Source organism: Herpailurus yagouaroundi, unplaced genomic scaffold, assembly GCF_014898765.1.
Source record: "Herpailurus yagouaroundi ecotype Mexico unplaced genomic scaffold, PumYag 142, whole genome shotgun sequence".
Classification (NCBI taxonomy): Eukaryota; Metazoa; Chordata; class Mammalia; order Carnivora; family Felidae; genus Herpailurus; species Herpailurus yagouaroundi.
Genome location: NW_024412397.1, coordinates 27,703,270 through 27,718,479, shown reverse-complemented (window position 1 = coordinate 27,718,479; position 15,210 = coordinate 27,703,270). Strand labels below are relative to the sequence as shown.

The 15,210-nt window shown below is 37.4% G+C and overlaps 1 protein-coding gene across 8 annotated transcripts in view; it reads right to left on the bottom strand.

The window, feature by feature from the left end:
- The window catches only part of PIAS2 (protein inhibitor of activated STAT 2), a 96,949-nt gene that overhangs the window by 22,763 nt on the left and 58,976 nt on the right, over positions 1–15,210 (bottom strand). For all 8 annotated transcript variants that reach the window (XM_040478896.1, XM_040478897.1, XM_040478894.1 and 5 more), the window contains exons 6-8: positions 12,412–12,546; positions 9,907–10,012; positions 8,229–8,302 (exon numbers count right to left, since the gene is read on the bottom strand). In XM_040478896.1, coding sequence (XP_040334830.1) covers positions 8,229–8,302; positions 9,907–10,012; positions 12,412–12,546 — 315 coding nt within the window. The remainder of the gene's footprint in view (positions 1–8,228; positions 8,303–9,906; positions 10,013–12,411; positions 12,547–15,210) is intronic.

The window sequence follows — 15,210 nt, the reverse complement described above, 5'->3', positions numbered from 1 at the left end:
TACTCACCCAGCCAGGTGCCCTGTTCTTTTTTACTTCTAAGAGTTATCTGTGTTTCCAAGAGCAGTCTATACATAACCTTTTCTCCTTCCTGATTGGCTATTAGTCTTTGGTTATTTATCTACAGAAGCTTTACGTTAAGTCAGCTTCGTGTATGTGATATGAATTGCAAATGTGTTTTTTATTTACAAAAATGTTTTACTTGTGTATAATCACATGTGCTGATATTCCAATGTACTTGTATATAATTCAGTGCTCTATTCAATTCTTATTCCAATTGGGAGAGGTACACCAACATCAAGACACACACCCAGATTAGACAGAGTCTTTCAACAACCTTCCCTATACATTTCCTTTACAGAGAACCTATCAGTTTATGACCAGCTCTCTGTTATTCTGACAGAAAATGTGTTTCTCCCACTATGGACTCTAAACTCCACAAGGACAAAGTCCACGTCACTGTTCACCACTATAATCCAAGTGTCACAGCACAGTACCTGGCACACAGCATATGCGCAGTATTTGTTGACCAGATGGTAGAACAAATGGAAAAAGACGGGGAAAGTGGCAAAGGGAACAAAGGGGAGAAAAGGGAGGAAGGAAGGACTTCTTCATATGCCCTCTAAGTCCAGAAGAATTCACAGCAAAATTACATCGTTAACTTTGCCTGAGGGGTAGGATTTTTAGAATGTTCCTGTTTGTTTTTTTTCCCTTTTGGTTTACCTCTTATTTCTTTCTCCTAAAATGAACATTTGGTTATTTTGTAATTAAAAAGAAAATAATGTAGCCAAGCCATCATCACAGCCATAACTAATGTTTGCACAGTTCTACTTACACGCGAAGTGCAACGTTGAGTATATTTATTAATCCTAGTGAGCTTTTAAACCTAACAAGTGTGCTACATGATCCATCTATATTATCATCCGCCCCTGAGAACACTGAGGCACAAAGAGGGTAAGTAATGACGACCATTGCAAAGTCAGAAAGTGGCAGGGCCAATATGTGAACCAAGCAGCCCTGGCTCCAGAGTCTATACTCCTGATCACTGTGCTGACTCCATCTGAGGTCTAACTAGAATTCTAAACGGGATCTTAGAAGTTACCGTGATTCGTACAAGTATGTAGCACAAACAACTCAATATTTAAGGCAGAAAAAAAGTGAGAATAGAACTAAAATAGGCAATTTCTCTTCTTATGATACTTGCTATGTTTTCCCTTCCTTTAATAACAAATTATCCCTTAAGTGATGTAGAATCTTACTGTGTGCTAAGGAGTTTTACCTAAATTTCACATAATTTTCATAACAACCCTATGACTCCAGAAAGAGTAGTACCTATATTAATGCTTTTGAAATGAAGATGCTGAGGCTACATGAGACTACAGACACCACACTCACTGAGACACAGTGGCTGGAGCTAGAACGCAAACCCAAATGTTTTTCACTTCCATGAGAACCCTCCTAGTTTTTACATCATACATGGTCCTGGTTCTCGGTTTTTAATTATCTATCCTTCCCAATTTTGCTAACAGTTTTTGTTCTGTTAGGAATGGATTTAGCACCTAATGAGATGATCACAGGGGTTCCCTCCCACCTTTCAATTATTAATATAAATAATTTTAATAGATTTTCTAAAATCAAACCATTGCATTCCTAAGAGGCATCCCTTTGTTATCACATATTATTCTTTTAAAAAACTGGATTCTTCTTAAAGTACTGGATTCTAGTGGCTAGTGTTTTATTTAGGAATCTTTCATCATTGCTTTTTTTTTTTTTTTTTTTTTTTTACACAATCTAGTGCCTAGAAATAACCGAAATAATAACTTTTTTTAAAAAGGTTGAACAAGTAATTTACACCATACCCAATCAACAAAATACCTCCAGTGACTAAGATACATCTACACATTAATTTTTAAGATATACTGTTAATTTTAAAAAAAGTAAAGCACAGAACCGTGCATGCAGCACAATTTTTTCCAATAAACATGCATGATTATGAACAATAAAGTTAAATCTAGAAAGATGTATTTCATACCATTAGTAATAATGTTACTTCTGAGTAACAGACTTAAGCAATTAAAAATTTTTTATCTGAATACTTTTACAATAAAGTAGGTATTAATTGTCAACTTTCAAAATTTATTCCTTTAAAATAATGCTCTAACTTGGCCTACTGTGTTTTTTTTGGCTACTAGTTCTTGAACTTTTGGCCTCAGAATCCTTTTACTCTCTTAAAAATCGAGAATCTCAAATAATTTTTATGTATATATTAATCAATACTTACTACAGAAATTAAAGCAGACATTTTTAAAACAAGAATACACAAGTACACACTACACCACCAGCAGTGACCCTTGTTAACCACCACTGTCTACTCAGGATAGAATGAGAGCAGAAAAAGGACAAACTGTGTCCTGGTATTATTATAAAAATAGCTTTGACTTCGTGAACTTCTTCGAAAAGTTTCAGGAGACCCCAAGTATCTCTGGGTCACACTTTGAGAATTTGCTTTTTATCTTCTTCAGTGCCATTTTCATTTCTCCTGTCACTGCCTCAGAATTTCCACAACATACAGAACTGAAAACATTCACTGTTGTGCAAGTTAATGATCCTAAATTTAATCCTACTCTACCGTCTCTCAAGAGTTAATGAGCATTTCCCAAGTTAAAAAAGCCTTTCTTACCATCTGGCCAAATGTGATCAATTTCCTAATTCTGATCATGGTGTGTTAGTAAAAGAAATTTTGAATGTGTTAAATTCTATTTAGTCAGATGTCTGATGGATAATGGGCACCTGGGAGGTTCAGTCGGTTGACCACCTGACTCTTGATTTCGGCTCAGATAATGATCCCAAAGTCATGGGACTGAGCCCCGCATGGGGCTCCACACTAAGTGTGGAGCCTGCTTAAGATTCTCTTTCCCTCTCTTTCCCTCTCTCCCCATCTGCCCCTCTCCCCATTAGCACATGTCTCTAATAAAAAAATAACAAAATAAAACATTCTATTTAGTCAGATGATGGTGCTGTTTTATGAATGAAATGGTTCCCAACCAATTCAACACTTTTTTTGATTTGTAAAAATTTTTAAGTTTTAAATGCCAGTTAACAGTGCAATATTAGTTTCAGGTGTACAATGCAGTGACTCAACAGTTTCATACAATACCCAGTGCTCACCGTATCAAATACACTCCTTAATACCCATCATCTATTTCTCCCTTCCTTCACCCACCTCCTTTCTGTTAACCATCAGTTTGTTCTCTGTAGTGAAGAATCTGTTTCTTGGGGCACCTGGGTGGCTCAGTCGGTTGAGTGTCCGACTTCAACTCAAGTCATGATCTCACGGGAAGTTCGAGCCCCACACTTGGCTCACTGCTCTCAGTGCAGACCCTGCTTCAGATCCTCTGTCCCCTCTCTGCCCCTCTTCTGTTTGTGTTCTCTTTCTCAAAAATAAATAAAACCTTTTTTTTTTTTTTTTTTAAGTCTGTTTCTCAACAGATGCTAGCGAGGATGTGGAGAACGGGGAACCCTCTTACACTGGTGTGAATGCAAACTGGTGCAACCACTCTGGAAAATGGTATGGAGGTTCCTCAAAAAGTTCAAAACAGAATCACCCTATGATCCAGCAACTACACTCCTGGGTATTTACCCAAAGTATACAAAAATATATATTCAAAGGGGTACATGCACCCTGATGCTTATAGCAGCATTATCAACAATACCCAAACTATGGAAAGAGCCCAAATGTCCATCGACTAACGAATGGATAGAGGAAATGTGGTATATACACAAGGAAATATTACTCAGCCATCAAAAGAATGAAATCTCACCATTTGCAATGACGTGGATGAAGCCAGAGTATATTATGCTGAGTAAAATAAGTCAGAAAGACAAATACCATAGGATTCCACTCATATGTGGAATTTAAGAAATAAAACAGATGAACACATGGGAAAGAAAAAAGAGAGAAGCAAACCATTAGAGACTCTTCACAATAGAGAACTGAGGGTTGATGGGGGATGGGATAAATGGGTGATGGGTATTAAGGAGAGCTCTTGTTATGATGAGCATTTGGTATTATAAGTAATGAATCACTTAATTCTACTCCTGAAACCAATATTACACTATAGCTTAACTAACTAGAATTTAAATAAAAACATGAAAAAGAAAAAAAGGGTCTGTTTCTTGGTTTGCCTCTCTTTTTGCCCCTTTGCTCATTTGTTTCTTAAATTCCACATGAGTGAGATCATATGGTATCTGTGTTTCTCTGACTTACTTCGCTCAGCATTAATGCTCTAGCTACATCCATGTCGTTGCACATGGAGAGATTTCTTTCCTTTTATGGCTGAGTAATATTCCTGTGTGTGTGTGTGTGTGTGTGTGTGTGTGTGTGTGTGTACACACACCCCACATTTTTTTATCCATTTATCAGTCAATGGACACATGGGCCATTTCCACATAATGCTGCTATAAATATCAGGGTAAGGGGTGTGTGGTTGGCTCAGTCAGCTGAGCGTCCAACTCCTGATTTCAGCTCCAGTCATGATCTCATGGTTCATGGGTTTGAGTCCCGTGTCAGGCTCTGTGCTGACAGCACAGAGCCTGCTTAGGATTCTCTCTCTCTCCCCTTCCCTCACTCATGCTCTCTCAACATAATAAACAAACATTTAAAAATAAGTATCAGGGTACGGGGTACCTAGGTGGCTCAGTCGGTTAAGCATCTGACTTCGGCTCAGGCCATCCTCTCACGGTTCCTGGGTTGTTCAAGCGTCAGGCTCTGTGCTGACAGCTCAGAGCCTGGAGCCTGCTCTGGTTTCTATGTCTCTCTCTCTCTCTCTCTCTCTCTCTGCCCCTCTTTGCTCCTGTTCTCTCAAAAATAAATATTGAATCTCTCTCAAAAATAAACAAACATTTAAAAAAAAATTTTTTTTTAAATAAGTACCAGGGTAAAATGTTAAGCAGAGTGTCTAATTTGATTTTCACTCTACTATAGTCTAATCAGTATCTATCTAAATTAATAAAGAATGTGTATAAGTAAAAAATGGCCCAAATCAGTGGTTCCAAGCTATATATGAGTCAGAATCTTAAGAGTTAAAATCAAACCCAGCTTCGTTGTTTATCCCCCAGCCACCCAGCCCATGTCTGCAGGACAGACTGAAAATCACTAGCTGCTATCACTACGATACAACTCCTGTGTAAAATTCACTGTGTTCAGAAATATAATTACACACACTCAATCAGATCCCACCTTCAATAATGACTGTAAAATTACCTTTCGTAGGTCCCAAGGAGAGAGGCATTGGACTGTGCTCCCCACTATCGAGATTCATGTCTACTCTGAATCATTTTATAAACATACTGTGAAATATAACTAACATCTCTGCCACTACCTTAAAGCTATCATTTTCTCTCATTTTTGCCTCCTATCCCAGGGTTCACCTCTTATCCTTCCAAATGCCTACGATCCATTCTGTGCTTCTCTATTTCCTACCACTGCACCACATCCTGTGTTAGTTCCACAGCCAGCTAGCTGCACTCTTTTCTGCTTTCTTCAATTAATACCAGTACTGTCTCTTCCTCAAAAACGACTGTCATTCGTTTCACTGCATCATATCCTACAGTTAGCTTCAACTTCATGTTACCACTACCACAGCCTGAAAAGAACCATTCATGCTTTTCTTAGTGCTGAACAAACCAGGTAGGATGAATACTTAAGCTCAAAACACAGTCCAAGGAACAGACTTGTTTCACTTGTCAGCAGAGAAAGAGAGTATTTAATAAACTTAAAGCAGGATCTTGTTACTTCATCTCTTTAAAAAATTGAAATGTTAATGTTCTTAAACATGGTCAGCTTTACTGAAAAGAAACTGCTCCCTATTCTTATACAGAAGGAACCTGAACCACTCTGATATACCACCTTCACTATTTTGAAAATCTGAGAATCCATTAGTATGTTGGGCTATTGTGTTTTGTTTTGGTTGTTCTCATACAGAATGGCACAGTGGTTGAAGAAAAAAAAAAAGGAAACAAATTAAAAGAATAAAAAACAAATGCCAAGAAAATAAGACAGAAAATGGCATCATGCAACTGTTAGAACTCCTCAGGTAAGTTATATCGAAGCACTTTCTTCCTGACCGAACATTCTGCTACTAAAGCATAAAAATAATACAGGGCACCTGGGTGGCTCAGTCAGTTAAGCATCTGACTCTTGATATCCGATCAGGTCGTGATCCCACGGTTCATGAGTTCAAGCTCTGCATTGGGCTCTGTGCTGACAGTGCACCACCTGCTTGGCATTCTCTCTCTCCCTCTCTCTCTGCCCCTCCCCTGCTCACTCACTCGCGCTCTCTCTCTCTCTCTCTCTCTCTCTCTTAAAATAAAACATTTTTCAAATGCTGCAGACAAATTAAAAAGAAAACAATAAAGGTAACATGAATTCCCTTCCCATATAGCGACTATGCCTAGAATATAGCCAGCAATTAACATTTACTCGATATACTAGTGTTAAACCATAAAGAACTGTCAATATTCAACTGTTTTTGACCAACAGAATGACAATTTCCTGTGTTTCAATTTAGTATCAATTTTAACACAAGAGGGAGGAAAGGGTAATGTGAAGATACTCAGAAGAACTCGTGCCTCAAGGTCTTGTAAGTAGAAGAGGAGGTCCCGGGTCCAAACACAAGCCCTACAGGGCTTCTGCCTCCCCATCGGGGCATGAGTTGTGTTCCCCCCCCCTCTCCTGAGACTGCAGACATTCACTCTGGGTCTAATAACCAGAGATTCCCAATTTCTAAGCAATCCCAATTTCATGCAATTCTAATCCTTTTCAATAAAGCTAAGTTAGTTCAAGTTAATGATAATTAAAAAAATAAACTCAGAAAGAAAGATATCTATAGACACCACTTTCCAGGGTGAGAGAGAGGTGGACTTATAACCAGGATATATTTCAGCCCAGTCTGGCATTATGGCATGTTGTTCTGAGAACTGGAATAATGTCAGAAGATCAAAATTTTTATCCTTGTTCTACTACTAACTGTGTGATTTGGGTTAGCCAACCTCTTTTAGTCTTAGTTTTCTCATCTGCAAAGTTTTGCTAAGACAGTTAAATTAAGGACCATATGATAGGAACTCAACAAAATATTCCCTTCTCTCCCCCTCCCTCTGACACAATTCTCTCTCCATGTAAAATACTGTACATTTCTCACAATGGTGGCTGGTCACGAGTTGCTCCCAAAACTACACTCCTGATTCCAGGACTTTTCTCATAAAGCTCCTCACATCTGGAAAGGGTCCCCTCCAACAGTACTGATTTTAAAGAAACTGTCATTCACTATTCCTGACCCCTCCCATCTCTTTGGTACTCTATTAGCAAGATTACATGCAGTAAGTACGAGTTAGCTTTATCTCTCAAACTAGACTCTTCACTTTCTGACAACTTCCTATCAAGTCCTCAGTATTTTCTCCCGAAATTAGCTCAGTACCAAGCATATAGGAGAATCTGAATGTTCCTGACTGATTTCTACCCCTAGCCTCTATGTAAAGAGATATAAAAATTATCGTGCAACTTGGGTGCCTGGGTGATTCAGTCGGTTGACCGTCTGACTCTTGGTTTCGTCTCAGGTCATGATCCCAGGGGTGGTGGGACAGAGTCCCATGTCAGACTCTGCACTGGGTGGGGAGCCTGCTTAAGATTCTCCCTCCCCCTCCCTTTCCCTCTCACCCCCCCTCTGTGCCTCCCCCACTCGTGTGTGTGGGCTCTCTCAAGAAAACAAAAATTATTGTGCAACTCTGAAGTATATTATAGATTAAGAATCTCACACATTCTAACTCATTAAACCAGAACTATCAGTCAGCATTATCAGGTACTGGTAATTTTACTGCTACTTTTCAATACTGTTTATATTCCGATAAAAGGAGCCAACTCTCTACATACGTTTACTGTTAGCTGTGGATGGTCTAGAGCAAAAAACTCTGACAGATTATTTTGAACCTACTAAATAAAGCTCTCTTCCCTCTTTGATAAAATCTTTTAGGTCTCTTCTTGTTCAGTTAGTGCTTAAACAATGTCTGCATTCTTTAGAATTATAACGCTTAATCATTAAACTTCCTGAATGGAAAAACAACAAAAGTTCAGAATTCTATCATAATAGACCATTCGTTCCACACTTACTTTTATAGGAAAATTAGTAATTCATAGAAAGCGAAACACCCCAGAATGTCTTGCTGCGTTACTTACAGGGCACATCAAGGATACCCGGAGGCTAGTTGTAGCAATTTCACTGTCAGGATCTGCAGTAAGTTTTTCTTTAACTTTAAAAAGAAAGAAAAAGCATTTAAAAATTTTTTCAACGAACTGTAATAATTATGAACAGAATTACAGAAATATATATCATCTTATTGTTGATACGTTTCCCAAACATTTCCAATAGGTCAACCAACTATAAAAACATAAAAACCCCCGAAACATTAAGGATTAACATACTGAAAACACAATCCTACTTCCAGTATCAGGTTTAAGCATTACAAACTTGCAAACTCTAGATCACATGTTTAACTGAATTTTTAAGTTTCCTTTTAAAAGTAAAATTGGAGGGGCGCCTGGGTGGCGCAGTCGGTTAAGCGTCCGACTTCAGCCAGGTCACGATCTCGCGGTCCGTGAGTTCGAGCCCCGCGTCAGGCTCTGGGCTGATGGCTCAGAGCCTGGAGCCTGTTTCTGATTCTGTGTCTCCCTCTCTCTCTGCCCCTCCCCCGTTCATGCTTTGTCTCTCTCTGTCCCAAAAATAAAAAAACGTTGGAAAAAAAAAAAAAAGAAAGTAAAATTGCAGGTAAGGAAGAGTTTCAAAAACAGAAATCTGCTTAAGGCTTCAGAACAATCCAACGGTTAGGAAAGGCACTTGGAAACCAGCAGTACTCTGGGCTTTAACGCTTTCCTCACACACACTCATAACTTTATTAGGGAGTAATTTGTAAACAGAATGGGCACAATATTCTTACACTTCCTTTGACAACTGAAAACTACAATGGACGTGGAATGTCTCTGCAATTTTATTGACCAGGTGATGGATACAAGGTACTGTATACACAAGCTAACAATTATACGTGTGGCCTTTAGGTGCCTAATTCTCAACACCATCCTGAGAATACATCAGGAAATGAAGGCCGCTGAATCCGAACAGGGCAAGCAAGAAGAACTACGGGCTTCTCTGGCTTCCCGCTCCAGGCAGGAAGATGGATACTGTGTCATTTCAGGAGATGAGGATGGTTTAAGTACAAGAAACGCAACATCATTTCAACAGCCCTACTTGGCTCCCTTTTCAATCTATAGATCCTCTTTTCCTTTCCCGTTCATTCAGTTGGTATGGAAGGTAATTTGAGGGAAAATATTCTCTTTCCCAGGAAAATATCTGTTCAATTGAATTAAGTTACTGAACTGAATTATTTACAGTTTGGGTTAGACTTTTTTCTCTATTATTACATAAAACAAAACATCTGAGAAGGCAAATACTGTTGATAGTTATCAACATTCTTCTGCAAAAAGAGCCTCTTATTTAGAATTTTTTAAAAGGTACATTCTATTACACACTGGAGGTTCTGAAGACTTGCATTTCTATTTGCAAGTCAATGTATGCATCCAAATTACCACCAACCTGACATTTACCTAAATAAATTTTCATGAAAAACACCCAAATCAGACTAGTTGAGATTTTAAAATTGATCCACTGGGAGTGATTTCTAAGAGAATGGTTTTGCACATTAGAGGGCTCTGTTCTTAGAATGCTTTTAACTCAAAATTCATTTCAAGTTTCTAATAATTCTTCCCAATTATTCCTGTATTGATGTATATGTGAGGCTTGCTTTTTTTTTTCCTCCCCATTAAAGCATCTCATATGCTTAGTCTTACAAACATTACTTACTTAGTGCTCTGGAATGATCAGGGTTTCTAATACCTTTCATTTTTAATCTCTGTAATAACATGGCTGACGTGAGCTGTCGTACAAGATATACAGACATGGAGTAATTCTACAAAGAAAGATAATCTGTATTAAAGACAAGAGATAATAGCCTATTTACAAAAAAATACTTGTCTAAAAATTCTGGTTGCTAAAAATAACATTCAAGATAACTTTCACAGGAAGGTCAATGACTGGGAAGGGAAAAAAATCAACTCAGCTATTTTACAAAAGACAAAAACTCAATCATATTAAAGGTATTTCTAAATCACTTAACCCTTCAAAACATCCATGTGAAAGATAACATATATCAGTAGTTTTCAAACTGTGTTTCTAATTTAGCAAAACTGCTATCTTAGGGGCAATGATGATATGAATGAGAATGTACCCTCTCATGCCTACTTCTAACTAAAATTGTTCTGTTTTTATGTATTGGAACTGTCAGAATATTTTCACTGAAGAACAGGTTCCACTGCAGAAAAAAAGTTCAAACACCAGGGATGTGAATTAACACTTCAAATCCAGAGTTTCGAAGTTCCAATTCTGGAAGAAGAAACCACTTCATACATGGCCTTGAGCAAATCTTTAAATGAACCCAATATTGGCTTTCCTCTAAGAAAAACTCTGACAAATTAACTCCTGTTCCCAAATGCACATTAGGGAAGGGACAGCTACTGTAGTAAATAAGACACACGGAGAAAATGATAAAAATCAAAAAGACAAGCCCAGAAAAAAAAAAACAGCATCCAATCCCATACCTCTAGGATCTGGCACAAAGGAACCTTCGTTAGCTATTTATAGAGCTATGAAGAGATGAAATATAATTTTACCTACATACTAAAAATCTCTTGCAATTTAACTACATATATTCATTCAATTGATTCTACAATAAATGGAATACTTTTAATAGTTACCAAAACAAGTATTTTAAATATTATTTTTAATGTTCTGCAACAGTCCTTTTAAGTATCTGAGGAGTACCCAATATATATAGTGTGCAGGTTTTAAGTCAATTAATCATTTTAATTATAAGGAAAGAATATTATTCCCATTATGTGGCAAAAAAACCCTCCCAGGTCTTCCATGTCTACAATCATTTACTCAAAAATCTGCAAGTTAATAATTACTTCAAAAAGATATACTCTTCTATTTGAATCCTTCTCCTAAGCTTTAAAGCCTTAATACTTGCTCATTTAACAACATTCCTTGCATACAACACCCATTCTCAAGATTTTACTTATTCGTTAAGTAGGCCTCAGGAAATTAAGCAACTTTGCTAAAATCAAACAAGGGCCAACTTGGGACTAAGCCAAAATTTTCTGAATCCTTATCCAATGCTTCACTACATTACACATTCAGTTTGTGAAAATGAAAAATATTAGGAATCAGTGCCCTATGATAATAAAGACAAGTGAACAGTAACAATTCAAATATGAAAGCTCAAGAAAACAATCATTAAAGGGACAGTAATATTTTTATAGTCCAAATATTAATACAAAATATTCTTTATGTCCAGCTCTGCAACTGCCTTGGTGACACAACCACAAAATTCCTGCTATAAACATAGGACTCGATTTCTCCATCCATATAATAGGAATATTACCCTTTACCTCTATGAAACAGCAAGATGAAAGTTGATGTTCAGAAATTAACTGAAATCTCTTTTGCCATTCTATTATTTCTAAATATAAACAAATAGTTCTAAAATAGAAATCCCATGTTGTATTAGTCAGTACCCCATAAATGATATAACACATTTTGAGACTAAGAATTAGTAGAAAGCCAGGTTCAAACATAAAGGTATTGAAAAAATAATGTATTTTCATAATTCAGGGAGGTGAATTAACACTTCAAATCCAGAGTTTCAAAGTTCTAATTCTGGAAGAAGAGACCACTTCATACATGGCCTTGAGCAAATCTTTGAATGAACCCAATATTGGCTTTCTTCTAAGAAGAACTTTGACAAATTAACTCCTGTTCCCAAATGCACGTTAGGGAAGGGACAGCTACATTATGAAAAAATAATGTATTTTTCACCATGTTATCTGAGGAAGCTGTTCATGTAAAGCTTGGAATGGATTATTTCCAACCACAACATGAGCGCATTTAAACATTTTCCTCAAAGCCTGATAAAGCTTTGTTCCCCTTCATAAATATATAACATCATCCAAAGTTTCCAGTTTCTTAGAACACCACTTAAACACACAAACACAACTGTGATTAAACAATTTCCTTAAGAAATACTGTAATTACACTCACTTCTTTTCCAAGAAAATAAAGAGATGGCATTCAGGAAACCTTAAACTTTTTAACTTTGAGAATCTCTACATCTTCACCCCAAACTGAAAATGACTGCTTCTTGGAGATTACAATCAGAAAACTGACAAGTTAGAGCTAGTAGCATGAGCTAAGAAAAAACATCAGCTCCTAGTGAGATCACTTTCAGGCTACCCAGAAGAGAGTCTTTACCTTTCCGATTTCTGATGCCCACGAAATGGAAATCTGGTTTGGCACAGCTGAAGATAACCTAACTAAAGATGTAATATTCAAAGGGCGTCCAGGGCGCTTCTGTTCAATCCCATTTTTAGGTGGTGGTGCATAGCCCTAGAACCATAAGAAAGAAAAATAATTTTATATTCTCTGCAGGGGATCAAACATCTTCTCCAAGACAGATACAGATTTGCCTGATTTCACTTATACTAAGTTATTCTTTTCTTATCCTGGAAATCATACAGTTGTCATCCTAAGTTCACCAACCCAAAAGAGGAAAATGATCTTCTTAAAAACGTTATATTCTGGGGCACCTGGGTGGCTCAGTCAGCTGAGTGTCCGACTTCGGCTCAGGTTCTGATCTCATGCTTCAAGAGTTAGAGCCCCGCACTGGGCTCTGTGATGACAGTGCAGAGCCTGCTTGGGATTCTCTCTCTCCCTCTATCTCTGTCCCTCCCCTGCTCGCTTGCTCGCTCTCTCTCAAAATAGAAAAATAAACTTAAAAAAAAAAATGCATTCAAATACTGGGGATGGGAAAGAGGGAAAACAAAGTCTGGGAATTAAAGAACAAATTAATGCAAAAATAAACTACTGGGACTATATAAAAATAAAAAGCTTCTGGGGGCGCCTGGGTGGCGCAGTCAGTTAAGCGTCCGACTTCAGCCAGGTCACGATCTCGCGGTCCGTGAGTTCGAGCCCCGCGTCGGGCTCTGGGCTGATGACTCAGAGCCTGGAGCCTGTTTCCGATTCTGTGTCTCCCTCTCTCTCTGCCCCTTCCCCGTTCATGCTCTGTCTCTCTCTGTCCCAAAAATAAATAAATGTTGAAAAAAAAAATTTAATAAAAAAAATAAGCTTCTGCCCAGCAAAAGGAAACAATCAACAAAATGTAAAAACAACCTACTGAATGAACGATAGTTGCAAACGATATATCTGATAAAGGGTTAGGATCCAAGATCTATAAAGAACGTAAACAACTCAACACTAAAAAAAAAAAAAAAAAAAACCCAAAGAATCCAAATAAAAACCGGGCAGGACATGAACAGACATTTCTCCAAAGACAACTTACACATGGCCAGTAGACACATGAAAAGATGTTCAGCATCACTCAACATCAGGAAAATGCAAGTCAAAACTACAATGAGGTGTATCACCTCACACCTGTCAAAATGGCTAAAATCAAAAACACAAGAAACAAGTGCTGGCAAGGATGTGGAGAAAAAGGAACGCTTGTGCAAACTGCTGGTGGGAATGAAAACTGGTGCGGCCACTGTGGAAAACAGCGTGAAGGTTCCTCCAAAAATGAAAAAGAGAACTAGGTATCTATCCAAAGAATGCAAAAACACTAACTCAAAAAGATATATGCACCCCTACATTTACTGCAGCACTGTCCATAATAGCCAAATTATGGAAATAGCCCAAATGCCCATCAACAGATGAATGGATGGATAAAGAAGAGGTGGTATACATGTACATTTTTAAATTCAGCCATAAAAAAATGAAATCTTGCCATTTGCAACATGGATGGAGCTAGAAAATATAATGCTAAGTGAAATTAAGTCAGAGAAAGACAAATACCATATGATTTCACTCGTATGTGGAATTTAAGAAACAAAACAAATAAGGGACAAAAAACAGACCAAGAAACAGATTTCTAACTATAGAGAACAAACTGACGGCCACCAGATGGTGTGGAGGATAACTGGTAGGGATTAAAGAGCACACTTATCATGATGAGCAGTGAGCAATGTGTAGAACTGTGCAATCACTATATTATACACCTGAAACTAATGTAATACTGTATGTTAATTATACTGGAATTAAAATTTTAAAACAATAATAATAATAATAATATATATTTGTTGTAGTTTGTGGGGAAAAAAGGAACAAATTAATGAATTTCAAAGGAATTACTACAGTCTTATGAATAAGAAAAAAGCTCTCCACTGCCTTCTCTCCAAGTAGAAAAGAAACAGTCATCTTTAAAACCAGATCATGTTGACAAAGAATAATCATTATTTCAATTGACATTAAACTAGCTTGATGACTCTAATACTGGAATTTAAGCTTTATTCTACTTTTTCCAGTTAGTATTTGTTTTAAATAGCAAGTGTACTCATTTTTGATTCACATTACACCCAATTCTCAATTACCAAAAGACTTTTCAGTTTGTAATTTTCAAAAGTAAACTAGTGAAATAAGCCATACAGAGAAAGACAGATACCATATGTTTTCACTCTTATGTGGATCCTGAGAAACTTAACAGAAACCCATGGGGGAGGGGAAGGGGAAAAAAAAAAAAAAAAAGAAAAGAAAGAGGTTAGAGTGGGAGAGAGCCAAAGCATAAAAGACTCTTAAAAACTGAGAACAAACTGAGGGTTGATGGGGGGTGGGAGGGAGGGGAGGGTGCGTGATGGGTATTGAGGAGGGCACCTTTTGGGATGAGCACTGGGTGTTGTATGGAAACCAATCTGACAATAAATTTCATATATTGAAGAAAAAAAAAAGTAAACTAATATGTTTTTTAGAAAATTAAAATTTCTGGGTGGCTCATTGGTTAAGTGTCTGACACTTGATTTCCGCTCAGGTCACGATCCCAGGGTTGTGATGTTGAGCCCCAACACCAGGCTCCATGCCCAGAGTGGAGCCTGCCTAAGATTCTCCCTCTTCTTCTCCCTCTGCCCCTCCCCCACTCATGTGAGCCACAGGCACTCCCTAAAAAAATTTAAAAAATATAAAATAAAATAAAATAAAATAAAATAAAATAAAATAAAATAAAAT